The sequence below is a fragment of the Rhynchophorus ferrugineus genome, unplaced genomic scaffold (genome assembly GCF_030347505.1).
Source record: "Rhynchophorus ferrugineus isolate W39M unplaced genomic scaffold, kcgeb_rfMv2 rfM1, whole genome shotgun sequence".
NCBI lineage: Eukaryota > Metazoa > Arthropoda > Insecta > Coleoptera > Curculionidae > Rhynchophorus > Rhynchophorus ferrugineus.
In genome coordinates, this window is record NW_027472580.1 from 18,656,454 (window position 1) to 18,680,267 (window position 23,814).

The 23,814-nt window shown below is 31.7% G+C and overlaps 1 protein-coding gene across 1 annotated transcript in view; it reads right to left on the reverse strand.

The window, feature by feature from the left end:
- LOC143204717 (uncharacterized) overlaps window positions 1-23,814 on the reverse strand; it is a 70,583-nt gene that overhangs the window by 25,235 nt on the left and 21,534 nt on the right. The window contains exon 3 of the mRNA XM_076417459.1: window positions 4,437-4,669. Coding sequence (XP_076273574.1) covers window positions 4,437-4,669 — 233 coding nt within the window. The remainder of the gene's footprint in view (window positions 1-4,436; window positions 4,670-23,814) is intronic.

Below are 23,814 nucleotides of genomic sequence, written 5' to 3' on the forward strand. Positions count from 1 at the left end.
TTATTGTTAGATCACTATATTGTCAATTGTAGATGATCCAGTGTTTTATTTAACTAAGTACAAAACATTTAACTTTCACAACATTCATCAGCTTATTCATTTTAACAAACATTTCATTTAAAAACATAGAAATATTTGCTCATATTAAAACACTCACAACGCCTTCTAAGTATCTATATACAGTTACAAAATCAATATATATATATATATATATATATATATATATATATATATATATATATATATATATATATATATATATATAAATATATATACCAACACATTATTCAATTAAAATAACCTTAGTGCAAAATAATTCCAACACAAAAAGTCAGGGCCACCTGGGATAAAATAGATTAAAAATCGTCTTGAGTTCGAAAGAAACAAATATAAATTCGATATATTTAATCTAATTGATAACAATGTTAATGGCCTTGCTGGTATAGACTTTCTTGAGGCGCCTAGACCCTCCTTCTCTGTGCATAAAACTAAGTCAAGGAGAACACCGGCTACATTTTTATGTCACTATATGACTGAGTAAAATTAGATGCCACACCTAGATGGAAATATTTTTCTGAACAGTTATTTGAGAAAAATTCAAATACGTAAATATCGCAAACCTACTAATTAAATCGAACTTACAAACAGCAGCTGTTTAAAAGTTATATGTTTAAATGGGATATAACAAGTCAAATGAAAAGTCTGCATCGATATGTGACAATGGATGAAGCATGGCTTCATCATTTCACTCCGAAGTCCAATCGACAGCCATCCGAGTGGACTGCAAACGATGAACCTGCTCCAAAGCGTGGGAAAACTCAACAGTCGGCTGGCAAGGTTATGGCGTCTGTATTTTGGGATGCCCATGGTATAATTTTCATTGACTACTTTGAAAAATGAAGAATTTGAATCGAAGGACAAAATCGCCGAAAAGCGGTTTCTTTTGAATTAAAAGAAAATGAATTGGGCTTCGAATTGCTTCCTCATCCACCTTATTCTCCAGATCGGGCCCCCAGCAACTATTTCCTGTTCTCAGATCTCAAAAGAATGCTCGCTGGGAAGAAATTTTCGTCGAATGAAGAGGTGATCGCCGAAACTGAGGCCTATTTTGACAAATCGTCCTACAAAAAAGGTATCGAAAATTTGGAGGGTCGCTATAATCAGTGTATCACCCTTGAAGGGGATTATGTTGAATAAAAAAACTAATTTTGGCAAAAAAATATGTTTTAATATGGTAGGCCGGGGACTTTCCAATTGACCTACGAAAATAATCAGTGAAATAAACTATTTTTCAAATGTATAATTTAGGCTTTTGGTAAAAAATACTGAAAACTGGCTTTAAAGAAAATTCAAACTCTGGTGTACAGTAACAGTAACAGTCTTTCCTTAACAATATGTGGGCAAGCATTATCATGCAAGATGATGATTATGTCGTAGATATCTGCAGTAACTATTTCATCCGATTTTACTTGAGTTTTTCTATAAATATGGATGTCTTTTTTTTTCGATTAAACAATGATCCTTTGCTCGAAACTCTTATTTTTGTCTGACAAGCTATGAAGCCGCGGCAGTGAAATTATTCAGAACGAATTTCAAATTTTAATTTTTCCCATCGCATCATAAACGCTTGGAAACAATTGATCTGTTGCTAAACTGTTTGAAAGTAGTTTGAGTGTTTGAGTTGTATTTTTGTATAAAAAGACTTGGAATCTTCTAATTGTATAATCCTTCAAGATCTTCTTTGCCATTGATATTAAAATCGCAATTGGAACATGACAAAGCAAGGTTACCATAAGTTTCTAAAGTATTTGATGGACTTTGGAAGCAGAGTTGTTCTAAGAAATAATAAATTTCGAAAATACAATCCTGAATGCTCCATAATGTATGTCTGTGTATTCGGATTAACTCAATAATACAAAATGGAACACAGTTATTTATGTAGATAAATGTCGTGATAGATACTCGTGTTCACATGTTTTCTCTCTTTAGAGTTAGATATTTACTCAATATATTACGTAGTTATTTTATTAAATATTATAATTGATAGCCCAAGTAAAATTGCAGCCCGTATAGGGAAAAATATGAATAAAGAAATAATGATTTCATAATAAGAAACTTTTCATGCCATGGAGTCTGCTTCCTAGTTTAGATAATTTAACAAATGTTCCAATCAAACTAGAACAAAATAGTTGCTACCCTTTTGGTTATCGAATCCGCAATCTCCGCATGTGAGCTTAACATTCTAACTATTACACCATAGAAACAGTTGGCTAGAATACAAAAGGTTAGTTCTTAAAAAGTAAACTCGCTAATTTTTAGGCTGGACTACTTCCGATTTTTCGTCACATCAGTTTAGCAATAACATTATACATAAATATCTGATCATTTTAGATAAAAAAATATGTGAAAGCATTCTACGTGCCTATGAAATTTGATGTTTTCCCTCGATTCTCCCCTTCCCCCAACATATCCTAACTTGGTTTCAATGAGGCCACCTCGGAAGTGCCCTCTTTCGAATAAAGAAAGAATTTTGAAAATCAGTCCATAATTGTTGGAGAAATTAACGAACATACATAAAAAAATATAATAAACCATAAAATTAATAGCTTTATCTCTCACTAAATACAAAACTTCCTGAACAAACACTATATACCATAATTAACATTACAAAAAGAACAATAATTTAGATGTCAGTAAAGGTAGCAGTCAAGATCCCGTCAAGCATTAAAAATACATAACATGCAACTACCGATACCATCAGATCTCAATCGTTTTCATGCAGTCATGATAGCATTTACCATTCAGTACGTGCTGCGTCCGTAACAGTACGTAAATTTACAAATAAGTCTGGTATTTGTCCTTCGCTAAAAAAAATCATCAACCCAATTATATTGAATTGATCATACTCTCATTAGTCATAAGGTTATATCGATCATGTTAGATCATTTTATTGCTATTACGATGCCTTCGGACCGACGTGGTTCATAACCAGTTGTTTTTGTTGCTTTTACTTTTATTCAGGCGATATCCTGCGCCGGACACTTTATAGCCTACTTTAAATACTTTACAAATAATCTGTAATAGTGATTAATAAAAAAGATAATTTAACAGTGCTTAATGTATCCGTGAGAGGTTTGTTTATAAGCGGAACGACTTAATTGATGCTTTAAGCTCCAAACAACACCTTTTATTGAATAAATTTAATGTATTTATTTATCATAAGGAACTACGAGTTTTTAACATATGAAGTAATCGGATGAAAGTACTGGTCAAGTTGATATTAATTTGTAGTATCTATATGTAGTATATTATTTGATTGTGCAACAAAAAAAAAGCATAATAATGTATTTCGACTATGTACACTGGCATTCAGTTTGTATAAATTTGGCATGATTCGAAAACATGGATATCATGTTTCCCTGAAGTTAAATAGCTTCAAACATTTTATGGTGCTTTAATATGAAACACATCTGATCTGACTGACATCTGATTACGCTTTCTAGTATGTCTGAAAAAAGAACGATCTCTCTCTCCCTCTCTCCATTGCTAATTTTACAAATTCTTCTATATGGTTCCGAAAGTTGGACACTGTTACCTCCATACACGTATAACCTGATGTATTTTGAGGAATGCTTGTGGTGTTTCAGATACCTAAGTCACGCTTTGTTTTTGTTCTCCAAGATTGTTAGATAGATGGTGCTAATCATAAGAAGATCAGGAATCACATAACTGTTAACATAGGTGATTTAATTAAGAACAACCAATAAGAAGAAACAAAATGTCGATCTGAGAACTATCAATGTTCAAACAAAAATTTTAAGACCAATCATTTGAAAAAAGAACAGGCTAAGAACAAAAAAAAACAGAGATAAGATATACAATTATAGTAACAAACCTTAAATAACATTATCTGTGCCTTAATGGTGATAATCAAAAATCGACAGTCCCAATAAGAACCTAATAACAAATTTATATTATAATAAGATCGACAATAACAATTATACATGGAGTACAATAATTGAAGACAATAAGTAACGAATAAATATAATTTACAATATATTACTATATATTAAAAAAATTGTAATAAAAAGTAAAATGGCTTATATATGTGTTGGGAGATAACTAGAGAGAAACTATAAATACAATAATAAAATGGATCCTTACAAGAAAATCAAAGAAATGAATAGATGAATACAGTACGAGTACATCTAATTCAATCCTAAGAATCAATCCAAAATAATATTGGAGTTTATTTTACATTTTTACATTTTTTAAAACAAATATTATTCACTAAATAGTAAAAATTAGTAACATATTACATATCACAATTATCGTTTTTAGCGAATTTATTTTTCAAAATTTCTAATTCGCACTGTCCAACTGCAATAATTAAATTAAAAATGTTATTGTCAATTTAAAATTACTATAAAACTTACCTGAAGATATAAGGACCGGCTTGATCTTCATCTCGTTCCAATGTCCAATGTTTTTCTCTTTGCATCAACCTGCACAATTCTTCTCGTGTAATAGAGCTCAATTCTAAAGCAGGACTTCCTGGAGCTGTGTATTCTTCGTTTTGTAGCTTAAATTTGAAAGCTTGGACAGGGGCAGTGATTACCAATTTAGATAAGGGAGCACCAAGTCCACTAACTAAATCTACTACCGAATCCTGAAATTAAAATATTCATTCATATAATTCACAAGTATATAGAAGATACATAAAATCATAAAATATTTGCCAAATTATTTATTATTTTGGAGGCAATATTAATTGTCTTATTCAAGCTTTAATAGAGTTATATATTTTACATAAAAAGAAACTGAAAGTGTATCAATTTTTCAAACGATCGTTATAGAATATAAATCATTATTCTCGCAATTAATTACCAACCTTGATTTATTATATATATTTTAAATTGCTTTTAAGAGATAAGAAAACAAGTTTGTTATAAATGTTTCATCATACTAAAATATAATTAAGTAAATTATCGGCCAGCTTTCATCAAATTAAAATTATTTTACTAAATATTATAACATGTATATCTCTCAATACTTAATTTAAACACATTAATTACACCTGACGTTGATATCGTAGTATAGCTTCATTCTGTTATAGCTTCATTTCCCTCATTTTTAAATTACTTCAATTAATACATTTATTTTTCAATTATATCAAAATCAGTAAATTTTAAATATCTAAACTAACATTCATGCACTTTTACAAGTGGAATATGTTCATTGTATATTTTCAGCAAGACACTATCAACAGTTTTTAAAAAGTAAAAAAATTCAAGATGGAATTTTTAGTCATATAAAATTAAATTGGCAATTATTCACACACCTCTACTGCAAAAGGGGAACAATAATGAATATTTCAGAATAGGACCAATATACCCAATGGTTACTCATGGCAATATGATAATAAAAATAGTGTTAAGACAACAAAAGTTGATAAAAGAAGGTAAATGTTGGAATAACAATTGATTTTAGGTTTTATTGGTCATAACATTTATAAATAATTCATTGTAGATATATTGTCCAAACCTTAGAAACAGGAATGATTAACAACACCTTCGGTTTGGATGAACTGGTTCAAATACTTAAAAAAAAATCTTTTAAAAAACAATATCCTAAAGGTATATAGTTAATATAAGATAACTCTAGAATCTTACTGTAGTGTGAAATATTCAAGTACACAGATATGTGTGTAATTGTTCGGAATATACTTAAGCCTTTGGTAAATATGTCTAAGAAGAGAAAGAATGCTAATTGTTTATCAGATATGGCAAGTGCATTAGGGAGAATGCACTGATTAAATTTAGTTTCACCAGCAGCGCCAACTAGAACACGATAACGAATAGCTGGCAACCCCGAGACGTTTATCTGGGATGTTATTTCCAATCATTCAGTAACCGACCATCGTTTGGTTTAGATATCTTTATATTACTTCAATAAATAACGGTCACATAATGTAAAAACCCCTGTTTCATTTCGTTTTACCTCCATTCACTGAGCCATATCATTTACCCTAAAATATATACACTATTTATACTTTTAACCCCTCAGTTTGTGTTATTAATTTTATTTACTTATTAATTTATTATTTTATATATAAACTTTATGTCCGTCCTCATCCCCATCAGATTAGTACTATTGTATAGTCCATAGTCTATTGTATAGTTGCGAAATGACGACACCTGTCAATGGTACAAAAAAATAATGGCCAACAATGGCCACTTTTTTTTAATTTGATATATTTTAAAGTCTCCTTTTACCAACAATGGGTTTATCTGGACTGGGCCTAAAGTTTCACGTGGGCCCCGAACCACGGTCCTCATTAAATAAATAATAAATTCATAAATAATGAATTTATTGAATATATCGAAGATTAGAGCCACTTTTTTAAAAAGGGCTGCTGATTTGAATTTATCCCCACAATTTACCTTATAAACAGCTTTTGGATGTTCATACCTAAAACTCATGTGTTCTTCTGTAATAATTCACCCATTAAATCATTACACACACTTTCGAACAATAGATCCGTCGGGGAATGTTTAAAACCTAATGAGTGTAAATTGATTATGATACGGTACTGAATATCAATCGGGAAAAAAAGGAAACGTAAAATGCAAAACCGGACGATTTGAATAAAGGAGTCCGGAGAATTTCATAGAACCACTTGCGCAACGACCCGGCATCTCAAGAAGACAATACCGTCTTACTACAACAATGCCGTCGAGATGTCATTGAGAATATTAAAATGTTCTAAGGTTTGTCAATCAGTTGGTCGCTGCGATGACGCAACAAATTTCACAGGCTTTTTTTCACAAATCGGTAACGCGATATCCCCGTACTGGATCAAGTTTTTTGTTGTTGTTGTTATTGTTTTAGTTAGATTATCGTCTAGTGTTTTTCGGTCCTTCATAAATGTTAAAGATTTCCTTTACTAACATTATTTTTTATGATACGGTAATAGTTGATTTAATAACATATAATATTAATTTTATGTTTCTAGATGTTCACTAAATTAGTGTTAATTTTATGCCACCTGAAATATAACAGCTGATATTTTCTTGCTCTAAGCTTTATAAAAGAGTATTATGACTTGTTTATAATAACATTTTATTCACTAGGTGTACCGGAATGTCATTACCGGTATATTCGAATAAAAAACTATATAATTTTCAAAGAAAATGGAACAAATTATTTATTCAAGGCATTTGCCATTTTATTCTGAGCATTGGCAATTTATGAATGCCATTCGCAAAAACTGTTTGTCCTTTGAGCAAAACCATTCATCGAGCCACTTGTTCGAAATTGGCAAAGATCTGCTCTGCAAGAACGTGTCCCATTGATGCGAAAAGTTGGTAGTCGGTCGGGGAAAGGTCTGGAGAGTACGGCGGGTGCGATAATATAACTCATCCAACTGCTTTCAGCTTTGCTTCCTTTCATTCAGTGCAAACGGCGCGTTATCGTGCTGTAAAATCGCTTTACCGTCCTTGGGATCCATTATGGACATTTTTCGATCTGTTCTAATTGATCATTTGTTATCGGTAGAGATCACTATTAACTGCTTCACCATGTTTCAATTATTCGTAATACACCACACCATCAACCAAACACAGAGCATTATCTTGTGACCAAAACAATTTGGCCTTGGAGTCGATCGGTCGGCTTCGACAGGTTCCCATCTTTTTGACCTTCACCATTGCTCGTAATCGGTCGCTAATCATTTCTTGGGCCACACTTAACGCTTCTGCTTTGAGTTTAAAGCAAATTAAGAAAAGCAATGTGTGTCGTAAATGCACGTTTTCAAGCACGAAATTTGACATTTTTAAATAGGTATCTAATACGGTGTTCTCACAAAATATAACATGTATAGCTTTGAAGCTTGATGTCGAAGCAAATCATAACATTGCATATTTAAACCTAGCGGTATCTGTTAGAAAAATATCTAATGGAAATAAATCTGGTATATGTTTAAATATAAAGATATTTCAACATTATACTTTATTGTTAATATATATTAGATCTGGACTATGCAACAGATGGAGCTGATCACATCTTATATAAAACATTTTCTTGGCAACATTGGTCACTTTGTTAGTGTTCTGAGCCTACTATAGGATTCTTCTGTTTTGGATTATTGTAGTATAGCAACTCTTACTTTTCTAAAATAGTAATATGACTTTGTTTCGCTTTGACTAGTATCAAACCTTATTAGTATAATATCAAATCTTATTAATATCAAAATAAAAATAAAACAAAGTTAGAATTTTTGCCACTTTTCAAACATTTTGAAATAATTTCTCATTCTTTGAAACAATCGAAATATGGCGAATTTTTTTTTACTTTGATAGGATAGAAGAATATATAGAGAAGACTCACACACAGAAAACTCTGTGCAATGTGGATGCCACGCGAGCTCACTTTTGAAATTTGAGCAAAAACAACGACAAGTTGATGATTCGGAGCAGTGTTTGAAGATGATCAAGCGTAATAAACCCTAGTTTTTGCGTCGATATGTGACAGTAGATGAAACATGGCTCAATCATTTCACTCCGAAGTCTAATCGACAGTCATCCGAGTGGACTGCATACGATGAGCCCGCTCCAAAACGTGAGAAAAGGCAACAATCGGCTGGCAAGTTTATGACGTCTGTATTTTGAGATACGCATGGAATAATTTTCATTGACCACCTTGAAAAAGGAAGAACCATCAACAGCGACTATTGCATATTGTTTTTGTACCATCTGAAAGACGAAATCGCCGAAAAACGGCCGTATTTGAAGATAGAGAAAGTGTTGCTTCAGCAAAACATTGCACCGTGTCCCAAGTTAGTGAAAACGATGGCAAAAATCCATGAACGTGGTTTCAAATTATTTCCTCATCCATTGTAATCTCCAGATATGACACCCAGCGACTATTTTCTGTTCTCAGATCTCAAAAGAATGCTCGCTGGGAAGAAATTTTCGTCAAACGAAGAGGTGATCGCCGAAACTGAGGCTTATTTTAAAGCAAAGAACAAATCGTACTACAAAAATAGTATCAAATTCATGAATTAAAGGGAAATGGTTAATCCAAACTAAAATATAATTTGCCACAAACCAATTTATAGACCAGTCCTCACATTTGATTGCGAGATGTGGGTATTATTTGTCAAAAAAATAATTTCTGATTTTTTGAAACAATAGTAATATGGCAATTTTTTTTTTATTTTAATAGGGTAGAAGAATATATAAAGACTCACACCAAATTTCAAATAAAGTAGGTTTTGCCGCAACTATGTATTAATACACAGCACAAACCAAATTATATTTTTGAGAATAACACTAGGGAAATAATAATTAATTATTTAACAAATGATTTGCAAAAATAAATACTTGAAATGTTAACTCAAATTCAGATAACATAAAAATAGGGAAAAGCAATATCTGGTTTTTAGTAAAGTGTTTCTATAGTAACATTTGTTGGACAGCAGTTTATTAGCAGTTGGAAATTTGTAATTTCATGTTTGTTGTTGTGCAAAATAATAAGCATTATTGAAATATAGATGGAAAATGAATCAACCATGATAATTCCAAATAAAACAAAAATTAGTTCCATCCAGAACCAAATCCTCAAATAAATTAATTCTAAATACTTAAAAATATTATGCATTACAAAGAGTATGTAATATGTATCTATAATTTAATTATCAGTATAATTATTCTAAAAGAAAATAAAAGTCTCTATTTGCTCTCAATGGTAATACACGACCATTCTTGGAAATCAAAAAGAAATTATCGAATAACACGATACAGCGTTTAACATTTGGTAAATAACTTCATTCTTAAAGTCAGGCTACCAGATTAGTCTGCAAATGTTGCATCATAAGGAAGATTTGTATAGACAAAGTGGTTCCTAGACGAGTTCTTTTGCAACTTACTTGTCCTTGTCCTTGTCCATTCCTTGTTACGTCCGAAGAACGATGAATCAAGAGTTTTTATTTACTACACTTTAAAGGTCTACTTTATAACCTTGTTATGGTTGCAAATTGAACTGTTTTATTAATTTTATTTCTTGCATCTGATTAATCAACTATTAGGTGCTTGCATATATTCTGATCATATTTTCAAACTTGTGCAAAAAATAAAAATAACAATGTTTCTCATCTTTCCGTTGACATGGCCGTACCATGTCGAAAGAACGATATTGACTCGGCAACGATTCATTAATCAATACATTTTTGCATTTGTTCAGAGTGGCAATCAGGAGGCGATGGGTCTGATAAATATACTACGTGAATCAACAGTGTATCCTACATTGCAACAACATTTACAAGGAGAATGAATTTGCATCTGTTAGTCCTTACTTTTTGTAATAAAGCGTAACAGGTCAATTGAAAATTCCCCGGCCTGACCCGTAGATGGTGCTACAAGAATAAAATCTATATGTTTTTTAGTTAACCCTAAACCTCAAAAGATGGCGTGTATAAATTTGACAGCTGTCAGATCTTTAGTTTGTGAATTATAGCATTTTGAGTAAAGCAGCTTTTTTTATTGCGAACAAAATGGATAAAAAGGAATTTCGCGTGTTAAAATATTACTTTTTGAAGGGAAAAAATACAGTTGACGCAAAAACTTGGCTTGATGCCGAGTTTCCGGACACTGCCCCAGGAAAATCAACCATCAAGGATTGGTATACTAAGTTTCGACGTGATGAAATGAGAACCGAGGACGGTGAACGCAGTGGACGCCCAAAAGAGGTTGTTACCGATGAAAACCTTTAAAAAAATTCACAAAATGACTTTGAATGACCGTAAATTAAAATTGAATTAATTAGTAGATACTCTAAATCATTCACTAATATTTGGGTATGAGAAAGCTCTGTGCAAAGTGGGTGCCACACGAGTTCACTTTTGAAATTTGAGCAAAAGCTACGACAAATTGATGATTCGGAGCAGTGTTTGATGATATGTGACAATGGATGAAACATGGCTCCATCATTTCACTCCGAAGTCCAATCGACAGTCATCCGAGTGGACTGCAAACGATGAACCCGGTCTAAAGCGTGGGAAGACGCAACCGTCAGCTGGCCAGGTTATGGCGTCTGTATTTTGAGATACGCATAGAACAATTTTCATTGACTACCTTGAAAAAGGAAGAACCATCAACAGCGACTATTGCATATCGTTTTTGTGCCATCTGAAGGATGAAATCGCCGAAAAACAGCCGTATTTGAAGAAAAAGAAAGTGTTGCTTTAGCAAAACATTGCACCGTGTCACGAGTCAGTGAAAACGATGGCAAAAATCCATGAACTTAGTTTCAAATTATTTCCTCATCCATTGTATTCTCCAGATCTGGCACCCAGTGACTATTTTCTGTTCTCAGATCTCAAAAGAATGCTCGCTGGGAAGAAATTTTCGTCGAACGAAGAGGTGATCGCCGAAACTGAGGCCTATTTTGAAGCAAAGGACAAATCGTACTACAAAAATAGTAATAAAAAGTTGGAGAGTTGCTATAATCAGTGTATCGTCCTTGAAGGGAATTGTGTTGAATAAAAGAAACTAATTTTGCCAAAAAAATGTGTTTTAGTATGGTAGGCTGGGGACTTTTCAATTGACCAATTCGACTTATTAAGTATAGTTCGGTACACATCTGCAGTAAGAGTTTTATTCAAATTCATGAATTAAAGGGAAATGGTTAATCTAAACTAAAATATAATTTGCAACAAACCAATTTATAGACCAGTCCTAACATTTGATTGCGAGATGTGGGTATTATCAAATAGAGATAAAAGTAAGATACAAACAACAAAATTGAAATACCTAAGAATAATCAGAGGTGTACAGGATGAGATGTAAAGAAATAAGAAATGACCTCAATATTTATTCAGTGCAAGAATATATAGAAGAGATAACTTAGTTGGTCGGGAGACTTACAGTATATGGAAGGTGCAAGACAGGTAAAGAGAGAATATATCATAGAAATACATTACAAGAGAGTACATGGAAATTATGAGTGAATACTGGTACTTGATAATTATGAGTGAATCACAAGGAAATGTATAAAAATGACATTGTCTCGATTAAAAATAGTTAGAATTCATAAATGATACGAATTATGAATATTAATATTGATTGTAGAATCCTCAAATTCAATCTGCTTCAAACCAGATAATGGGATTAATAAAAACAGTTGTATCACCTTTATAAATAACTAATTCAATGTCATATAACCGCTATGAATTATTATATATATACAATTATTTATAGAACACTTTCTTCAATGGGTCCAGTTACTTGTTACAGTTGGTTACAATCTCTTACACACTGTTAATCAAAGTATGCTAATATAAATATCAATAGTCGATTGTTTTCTACTCATACTGTTTCATAAACTCCGAATGAAACCGATTTCATTCTTCTTTTTTTTTGATACGAAGCACGTGAAAATATTACCAAATCTCGACCACAAGACGGTCGATATTTAACAATGTTTTGTTGTGTCGCGACAAACGGACGGATAGAAAACGAAGAAATGAGAGTGTCCGGAAGCGTAACAGTAGTACCTTTTTCTTCCTGTTCACAATTCGCAATCGCGTTCTATCAATAAATTTTCGGTTTTTTTAAAGGCGTGTCTGTATACCTGCGAGTCAACTAGCCGTGGCCGTTTACCGTACCGTCGTAATATAACGAGAAAAATGCAAATGGAATTTCCATAATTGGCCGCGATATTTCATCGTTATGAGTATCACCATTGCCGGATACGAGTTTGTCTTTAATATAACGTAAACAAATGAGTGAACAGTATAATTAATTAACTTAAATATTCAACAAAATCGTTAGAATTAATATTGGGAACAATCGACTGAAATCGACTCTCGACTGTTTCAGCTTACTAGTGATGGTTTTCAGTCGACTGTTTCAATCGTTTAGTTTTAGTTACTATTTTCGGTTCTACTAGTTCATTCGACTGATTGTTAACAATGTGGCTGTGTGGTCCTAGGCACGACCTTGAAAGTAATGCGCTGAAATTATGTTTATATAGATATATATGTAATATATGTGGTTTTATGTTTTTTTGTAGTTTGCTTGTGAATAACTGTATATTGTAAACTAACATAGCAGCATTTCGGAGAGACAGTTTTCGAGGACAAAGAAATTAAATTGTAAATGATAAATAGTAAGATACTTGCCATACAACAGAATAGGTAATACTTTGAGCAGGTATAATAGGTAATACTTTTTCCATAAACTTTCATGATTTTTGTCCAAGCTTTTTGTTTGTCAAAATTTTTTCCTAAAATCTTGATAACTAGAATTAGGTTCCAAAAGATTTAAAAATTGCATCGATTCCAAAAGATTTGACGAAGTTTTGCAGTAGCAGTTGTTAAATTTCTTAACTAAATTAAGTTAAATATTAACGGTAAAGAGGTGAATAAAGTATATTAAATATTTGCAATAAATACATTTTCTGATAGGAAAACTACTTTAATATTCAACAATTTATTTTGATAGCAATTAAGAAGAGCACCACAGTTTTTATTTGTTGACGAATGGACTATCTTAACAGAATGTGTTGAACTTTTAAAGCCCATTAAAATAATGACCACCGAGTTATCTGGTAATAAATATCCCACGATGCCTTTAATTATACCGTTAATAAGAGGACTGCAACATTCCATCAAATTCATGATTTTAACAAGTGAATGGGGAAAAAATTACTAAATTGTCGATTAGATATCATCAATAAAAGACTGACATAATGCTGAGGCAATGTAAAAAGTTATCATAAAGAGGTATCTTCCATTCTAACATCAAAAAATACAAATATAGTTCTACAACTCGAAATTCAAGACACAGCTACTGATCAAGAATGTATTGACATCTGGAGATATTTTGATAAAAAAATGGCTAGAATGAAAGAATTAATTACTCCAAGTACTGCGGCAACTTTACAGATTTAGCAGTATTTGGAAATTTCATATATTGGGCGTTTAAAAAACGCATTGGATTTTTGAGAAGTCCATAAAATGGCACTACCTGAATTAAATCAGTTACATGTAAAATATTCCTCTAGAAAAAAACAGCCGAACCGTGCATTTGCCATTTTACTACTACTATTGCTATTTTGCTACTTTACTATTTTCAGTCGCTATTTTTTTGACTCTCAACTTTTTCGTCTCGTCTTCGTTCCCAACGCTAGTTAGAATGTATATCGTCGAGACATTTGTATGAATATTTCACGTAGTTTACAGAGGATGGATGAAATAGTTCATAATATTATTGCTATACGTGTATATGTCATGTACAGTACTTAATTATTGGTAAGGTGTTGAAGTATCATTTACTTCTAAAATAGCTGAAATTATTCATGGAAAAGATTTGAGTGTTTCAATAGTTTTCAACGAAATGTTATCCCATTTTGGGACCCACACATTCGTCATTTGTTTCAATGGTGAAGGAGATGGAACTCTCTGCTCGAAAGTTCTCCATAATGGTACATTTCTGTCGATACTTCTCCAAAATAGTTCATCAAGTCTGGATATTGGACTGGCCGGGGAAAATTTCTGACGATAATGTGATGTCTCATAACCTATACTGAATCTTTTGTCTGCCTGTATGGACGCATCATCTGGGAATATGTTAGTGTTCAGTAGCAATATGAGTTCAGGTCACCATTGAATATTTCGAGATAACCATTCGCAGTTACATATTTTTCCAACATGTTTAACTGTAGGAAATAGATGTTCCGGATCTTCTTCTCGAGTCCTCCATACATAAACTCACCGTTTGTTAAAAACATACATTCATCATTCATCGGACCATACTATACCCATTCTTTCAATCATCTTGTGTCCTGGTCTGATGATCGTCGTTTCATCTCTTTCGGAAATTAACGTTGACCACAGATATAAAGGGCAAAACCGTTCCAACCTTTCCCTGAATCTTTGTATTTTGTTCAGTTTTGTGGAGCTCCGATTGTACTGTTTTTGTGGAAACAGTGTTACTCAAGTAAGGGTTGAGTTCATTTTTCACTTTTGCGGCGTTAGTTTTATGCTACCTGGCCACAAGCCCTTTTAAGGTTCGTCAGTCTCTGTCAGTTACCTTTCGGTTTTAACCACTATTTCTCTCCGCCGATGATGTTTTACCGTGTTTTAAAACTGTATGTATTTTAACAACAGCCCATAGTGATGTCTATTGTCCAAACCTGCCAAACCACTGACATAGAATTTCTCTGAAAGTATATCACATAATATTGGTTGTTTTTTTTTCAAAAGTGTTGATTTGATTTGATTTAACATCACTCAATCATCAATTTTTAAAAACAAGATAAGTCTACTCCAATATATTTCAAATTAAACCTAAGGAAGTTATTTTAGAATTTAGAGTTTTGAAATTAAGCCAAAATACGCTTATTTTTAAATAAAAAGGAAGAAATACTATATCAACTGTATATCGATGATATCAAAAACCAATATAAAACAATCGCACCTTTTGCTGATGACACTCCAGTTATTGTCGCAAGAAATGAACATAACGAGAATCCTGAGAAATTCCAGATCTCCACAGCCGTTGATAGAATCAAGACTGGAAGAACACTAGGTTTAACAATTACCATATCAAGTTAAACGAAAGTAAGTCTGTACACGTAAATTTTTCCAATAAGCGGAAGCAGTATTTATCTATTAGAGTGAACAATACCGAGATCATTTTATTGACTCAGCTAGGTATACCAAACTCTGCTGGTTCAAGTTCATATCAAAAAGAAACGAGAAGAACTTGACATCTAACTGAAAAAAATTTATTGGCAACATAGAAACAGTTTCTTTCACAAAACAGAAATAAAACAATTGAACTTGCCTGCATAAAACAAAGTGGCCTAGCATAAGGAAATCTTGAAACCCATTTGAACTAATGCCTTTTAACTTTGAGGTTGTACCAACAAGACCAATATCTAGGTGATACAGTGTTTCTAAAATAAAGCAGAAAGGAAGATCGTTGATGCATCTGCCGAAATGAAAACATCCATCGGTACCTTCAAATGAGTACTGTTGTACAAATAATCGCAAAATTTGCCAATAGTCACGAACAAAGGTTACTCAAATACGTGAATGTTGAGTCTATCCAGCTCCGGGACAACACATATATAGTAAGAACACTCAAGCCTCATGAATTAATGAAATAGCGCTAGAGCAAAACAGAATGTTGTGTGGATTGTGCTACATGTTAACTTTAGCGCAAATAAATGACTAGAATACAGGGCGAATTAGTGAATAAAAATCTCAGTTTAAGTATCACGTATTAATTTAATATAGGACGAAATTACTCATTGATCTATACCAAAGATCAGATTATGAGGAGATTGAAGGACCTACAATGGTTGCTTAAATTAATCATGAAACAATGTTGGTGAAAAATAATTTCAAAAATAAACTCTTAAAGTATAAATTGTGTCACATAACGTTGTGTAAAATGTAATTTAACTACGGTTGAATTCTCTGCACACAAACGCCCTCTAAAGCGTCAGTTTATACATCGAAAATAATCACACTAGCTGTTTTATAGTGCAATATAAAAATATTTTCTTAATAGATGATTTCAGTATGACATATATTTAAAAATACTTGTATAATGAAGCTACATTTTTAGGTTATGGCCCCACAAGATTTGATATAAAGGTAGGTCATTTACTCGCTCAAAAGTTAATGTACTTTAAATGGGTATTCCAGAAGTTTATATCTATAAAATAGTGGGGTATTAATCGGACTAAACATCGACCATAAAATACGCTTGAATCAATTACATTCGACTGGACACCAAAATAAGCTTGGCTCTTGGGTTCAGTATGAATTAAAGTGAAAGATATAACCTAATTACCATTTTTTAATTGCTGTTGAAACTAAATGAAAAGCAGATTACGTAGGACAATAATCTACGAAAATTATTGAGTTAAAAGTCCGCAAAAACAGTTGCAAGGTGTTAGTAAGGTGATACTAAGTATCACAGTGATAATAAGATGAGCTCAAACTGGCCAAATCACAAATACGGCACTCCACTATTAACACATATCATCAGTGACCATTAAGAAAGACGTCGTCATCAGAAAAGCAGTTAAAGGTATAATTCATTGGTAATATATCATATTTTTCACAAAACCACAATTTTTTTCAACAGCCCTTCGAATACTAATTGTACTATATCTAAACATTTATGAGAATATGAAGATATTTTTAAAGGTCTTGCTGTTAATGACATTTCTACAATCTTGACCAATATTTTTAGTGGTTTAAATACAAGGGCGTAGTAACAATAATAATGAAATTAAAAACAACTATTGCTTATACCCCTTTATATTAGTTAAAGAGTTTCAAGGTAAACTTGGAAAGTTAACAGTAATTAGTTTTCAATAGAGTCCATTACTAAAGTTGCCTAAACGTAGAAAGTAAAGCTGTTATATTTTAGAGCAATATCATTAGTCATTAACATTAAGCAATATACGAGTACAACAATGTTTAATATTGTTATTTTGTTTCTTAACGGTCATGTTTACTTAGGCTTAGTCACTGACTGAATGAGAACAAAATAAGTAGAACAAATTACCTATGGCTTGGTCAGATACATTTTTTTCAAGGTAATCCATCTTGCACTATGAATACTAGCTAAACTACTTAAAATTACCTTTATCGCACACATTATATACATTAACAGAAAAAAGTAGAACACACATGAACCATTACCAAAAAAAACTCATTTTTATGTTTTCTCCGAATTTTTCTTTATTGTTTTAGTCAATTTCTGTTGTTATTGCCCCTGTTATTGTCCCTGTCTACGACAATTAGAAATATGATTAATATTAATATGATTTGTGATTGTTTGTTAATTAATATTAAACAATACCTTAATCAACTTTATTCTTATGATTATCATTATTCACTTCTTGTATTTTAGATGTTTATTTAATCACATATTGTCCATTGATTTATTTAGCAAATAAAACTAAATATATTCTGTTCTTCAATGTACTCTGTTCTTATTTTAAATTTGAAAATGAATATTTTTGTGAGAAAATTGTACAATATATGTTCATTTCTTTGACCCTCCAGACCTCTTTAACATTGACATCAATTCTCCACCTTTAAATAGTTCAAGCCAAAACAGGCATTGGTATATGTCTGAGCAGCATCGGCATACATTGAATAAATCAATAACTGTGAATAGAACATCATTATTTTGTAATAAAGCAGGTCTTTTTAGTTTCATAAATTGCCAAAAACTTAACGAGATTAAGAAAAATGTACTGAAAATCAGAAAGAAGTGATACTTAAATTTTTAACTAAGTGTAAATTCAGAATTTTGTCTTTTTTGAAATCTCTAAGTTCAAAATGGATCATTATAAAAGTAGTATTCTACTCAACTGATTTTGCAAGCTTAGAATGCTTAACAACCTCACCTTTCATATTCTGTAAACATTGTTCCTTCTAACTACTACCTCCTTACATGACATATAACTTTTTGACAACACTTTATATGATGGTAACAAAAATTAGATTAAGTTAGGAATAAAAAATGAAATTAAACGAGAAAGCATATAGCAATTTTCTTAAAAAAAAGCCACGAGACTAATTTGTAGTCCCAAATATATATTACAGTTATATTCGGTTTACACCACATATAAACAAATCGTAAAAATATTTTATTAGAATGTCTAACCACCCAGTTGCGTAACAGTGAAAATGTATTAGTAATAGTATCTTGAAAATAGCCTCATTCACTACGGCAAAAACACTCTTAATATTCAATTATGAACAATCAAATTCAAGATTGATTTATTTGATCCGGCTACTACTATTCGTACAAAAAATTGTCTCTTAATGGCAACATGTGGTGAAATGGCAATACATCAATTAATATTGATTTCAGTTTGAATCGAATTAAACTAGTTTCTCGTCGTATTTTTGCCATTAGACTGTGAAGGTAAAAAGCAGCGTTGACTCATACCTGTTTTCAGTTTTACGTGTATGGTATTGGTGGTTTCCTTTAATGGCTTTTAACGTTTCCTAACGATTAAATATTCTTACCATTATCAACATTATAACATATGATCTGAAAAGTCCCGGGCCTAACACATAGATAGCGCTAGTTATATTACATCCACTACTTTTTCAGCTAGTACTAACCTTCCAAAGAAAGCTATTACAATTTCATTATATTCCACTCAGAAGTTCGTGAGTTATTGACTGTTACTTCTGTTATTTTCAAAACAATGGATCAACAAATTTTGTCTTTTAATTTTACTCTGCTTCTTGTTGGGAGAAAATACCGTTCAAGCGAGGCAATGGCTTGAAAAGTGTTATAAGGACTCCGCTCCATCAGAAACAATAATAAAACGTTGGTTTGCTTCAAACGTGGTCGTAGAGACACCGATTATGCAGAACGCAATGGACGTACAAAAGAGGTGGTAAGACCAGAAAACATAAAAGAATCCACAAAATCATTTTGAATAAGCGAAAAGTGATGTTGCGCGAGTTAGCTAACATCGTAAAAATATCAAAAGAACGTGTTGGTTTTATGTTGCATGAGCATTTAACAATGAGAAGGCTCTGTTCAAAGTGGGTGGCGCGTATGCTCGATATGTGATAATGGATGAAACTTGGATCAATCACTTCACTCCGGAATCATCACGATCGTCATCTGAGTGAACAGCAATTGGTGACAGGCCTATTTTGTGGCAAAAGATAAATTGTTCTATAAAAGTGGTAATGAAACGTTAGAGTGGCGCTGGAATGAGAGTATGCCTCTTAATGGAGATGACTTTGTTGAATAAAGCTAATTGAACGGGAATAAAAAACCGCATTTTTGTTACACCCTAGACTTTTCAGCCCATGTGCTATGTAATGTATAAAAACTACATTTGGAGAATACCAATGGAAATATTATAGTTCAAATTAATATTTGAATATTTAAATAGAAAAATATATAAAGGTGTTCTAGAATTTTTAGATATTCTTTATATTTCTGGTATTTATGATATCACATTGATAATTTAAATTTGTCACCAAAAATCAAACAGCCCTTGACATTTAAAATATTAAAATACACTCACATTTCTAGGCATTATTTTTTTTGCTGGAACTGATAGGAGAGATTAAATATAAATTATTCTTTAAAATGTCTTGATGAAGCAGCACTTTCCACAGTCCTTCAAACGGTCCAATAAAGCTATGTAATAAATAGTCGCTGTTGATGGTATTTCCTTTTTTAAGGTAGTCAATGAAAATTATCCATGCCCATCCCAAAATACAGACGTCATAATCTTGCCAGCCGACTGTTGCGTTTTCCCACGCTTTGGAGCGTGTTCATCGTGTGCAGTCCACTCGGATGACTGTCGATTGGACTTCGCAGTGAAATGATGGAGCCATGTTTCATCCATTGTCACGTATTGATGCAAAAACTCGGATTTATTACGCTTTATCATCTTCAAATACTGCTCGGAATCATCAATTCGTCGTTGTTTTTAGTCAAAAGTGAGCTCACGCAGCACCCACTTTGTACAGAGCTCTCTCATACCCAAATATTCGTGCATGATATGGTGTACATGTTCAGTTGAGATCTTTAAAGTTTCTGCTACTTTATTTATTATATTTCAATTTACGGTCATTTGAAATAGTTTTGTGGATTTTTTAAATGTTTTCATCGGTAACAACCTATTTTGGGCGTCCACTCGGTGCTTATTTTACCACGTCTAAACTTACCAATCCTTGATGGCTGATTTTTCTGGGGTAGTGTCCGGAAACTTGGCATTAAGCCAAGTTTTCGCTTCAACTGTATTTTGGCCCTTCAAAAGCAATATTTTATCAACACGCGAAATTCTTTTTATCAATTTTTTACATTAACAAAAGTTGCTTCACTTAAATTGCTATAATTCACAAACTAATGATCCGACAGCTGTCAAATTTATACACATATCTTTTGAGAGCCGGGGTAACTAAAAAAACATTAGGATTTAATTTTAGAAGCGCCATCTATGTTATCTCCGGGGACTTTTCAATTGAGCTGTAACCACTATATAATCAAATATATATGCTGTATAATCAATTGTACTTTAAGCCTTTAGTATATCCATTAAGCATATAAAATATATTATATTTAGTAAAATAATTGTTTCGTTATTTTATTTACATTAGAGTTTGTAATATGTCAAAACTAAAATAAACAAAAAGTCAAAGTAGATGCGGCATAAATTATGATGAGGTAGACCACTGTTATTTTGGACCGACTTTATTTACTTTTCTGTGATAAATGTTATTTATGCAAAAAAAAAGATTTCAAAATGATAACAAAATTGACGTTTGAAGTGATGAAAATTTAAATGGTCACTAAAACATTCCCAATCTATTTGTAACGTAGTTACTTTGGTTACATTCGTCGCTTTGTTTGTTTATAAGCTTCATAGGCTCATTATTTTAATAATTTCGTGTTATAATTATGCATTCTAGTGCATATCAGTGGTGCCCGGTTTTTCAAAGTAACTATAAAAGTAAATATATTTGTAAAAACTGCACAGAGGTCGTTTATATTCGTTCCCAGACAGAAAAAAAAGTGACAGAAATATGGGCCTCTAACACTACTATCATATTGATCATATATAATATCTATATAAAGGATCATATGTTATCAGAATACAACAAAAAAAATTAAATACAACTCTTCAATAAGTATCAATCTGATTCTATAACTGTTCGATTACAAAAAGCTAATACTATCAAATATCTGTTTTTCTATACATCATAATAGTTGGATGAAATATATGTCACCAAACTAGATGTTTGTTAATATGATTTTATCTAGTTTTAAAGCCCATTACTACGTTATGACAAATAGCAGTTTAAAACAGTACTAAGATATTTAGTAATACTATTTCTTGAACCGGTACTAAAATATAACTCTAGCTATTTATTAAACATCACGACATTTTTATTTTTCCTATTTATTTATATTTATAATTTATTCAGTATTTTTTGCGTGAGTTTTAACTGAAATATTTTCTACCGTTAGATGGTATGGTCAATGTCAACGTGTATTCATATTTCGTCGTCGAAATGTTTTGATATTCTTCTTCCGTTTAACAATAATGCCAGCCTCAGGCTGAAAATGTTAATTAACCCGATGTTGCCGTAAAAGAAACAAGACAATTAAATAATTCAATTCATCACGTTCTTTATTAAAAACGAAAGTAATATTTAAAGTGGTCGATTTTGAGATTATAATAAGTTATAACATTTCGTATTCAAGCTAAATTACTTTCTTTATTAATTACTATTCTTCTCGCTCTAGAGTTTTTAATTACGTTTTTGTTTTTCTGTTTGTTATATATATTATAAGATAATAATACAGATAAATTATTATTTTATACTCAAAATACTACAGAAAATGATACCAAAACAACACACCGAAGTATTAATATCGTACTTTACAACCAGAATGTTTAGAGTCAAACAAGAAGAAGCTTACTCTACAATAAAAGAAGCTAAAGCAAGTGTACAACAAGGAAGTGTACTGGGACCAATGCTTTATCTACTCTACAGTTGTGATATACCACAAATGGAGAATATTACTATGGCTACATTTACTGATGATACTGCGATTAGAGCTGTCGGAGACAATAGTGAAGAAGTCTCACAAAAATTACAACAGGCAAGTGACAATATAAATAATTGGACACAAGCTTGAAAAACAAGAATAAATGAAAGTAAATCTGTGCATGTGCAGTTCACCTATAAACAGACCGTACAAGCACCAATAACATTAAATAATACTATCATCTCATATAGCAACAACGCTAAATAACTCAGAATGAATATTGATGCAAAACTTCGCTGGAAGGAACATATAAAGAAGAAAAGAAAAGAAATGTCACAATTGTCAGTACATAATAAATTGCTATTATATAAGCAAATATTGAAACCTATATGGACATAAGGAGTTCAATTATGGGGATGTTCTGCAAAGAGTAACATGAATAAAATACAAATTTTTCGGAACAAAGTTCTGAAAGGTATTGTGATTACCTACATCGAGACCTTCATATACAAACAGTCAGTCAAGAAATCAAGAGAATTGCATGAGGAAAGACTCCATTCTCATGATAATATTATTATTATTATATTGCATGTATTATATGTATTGCCGCTTTTGGAAACCACCAGAACAGGACAGCAGTGATATGTATAAACATTATTTCACCACAGACTGAGATAGTGCCGATGGGTCCTCCTAGTTATATACCTAGATTTAAGTTATCATAAAGACAAATTGTAGGTTAGTCGGAAACAACTAGTAACAATGTAATAATTAAACAATAAAAAAATACTTAAGATGTTAAAAAGTAATATTTAAAGATCTTTAATGAGATATATGACAGTATTATGTTATTAACAAAAGATGATTCGCTGTTTATTTTTAACTTTTTAACATTTCCCTACACTGTGGCGGAAGTGACAATATGCTAAATGAAAATTAATAAATATGTCGTATGGAAAGGTGTTTCTCTCAACTAAAATATGAACACATTTTTTTCATTGAATCATTTTGTTTAAACTGTGTGGTTTGAAAAAATTTATTTTTTTAACAGTAAAATTAACATTATTGAGAATGGCACTTTATTATTTTCATTTTTTTTATTTTCATTTAATTATCACCGTGCTGTAAATATTATATGCTATATATACACATATAAATATATGTGCTATAATTTTGACGAAAATGCATATCAAATTAAATCTGAAAATTCAATCAACGGACTCTTGATTATATGACTTTTTGCACA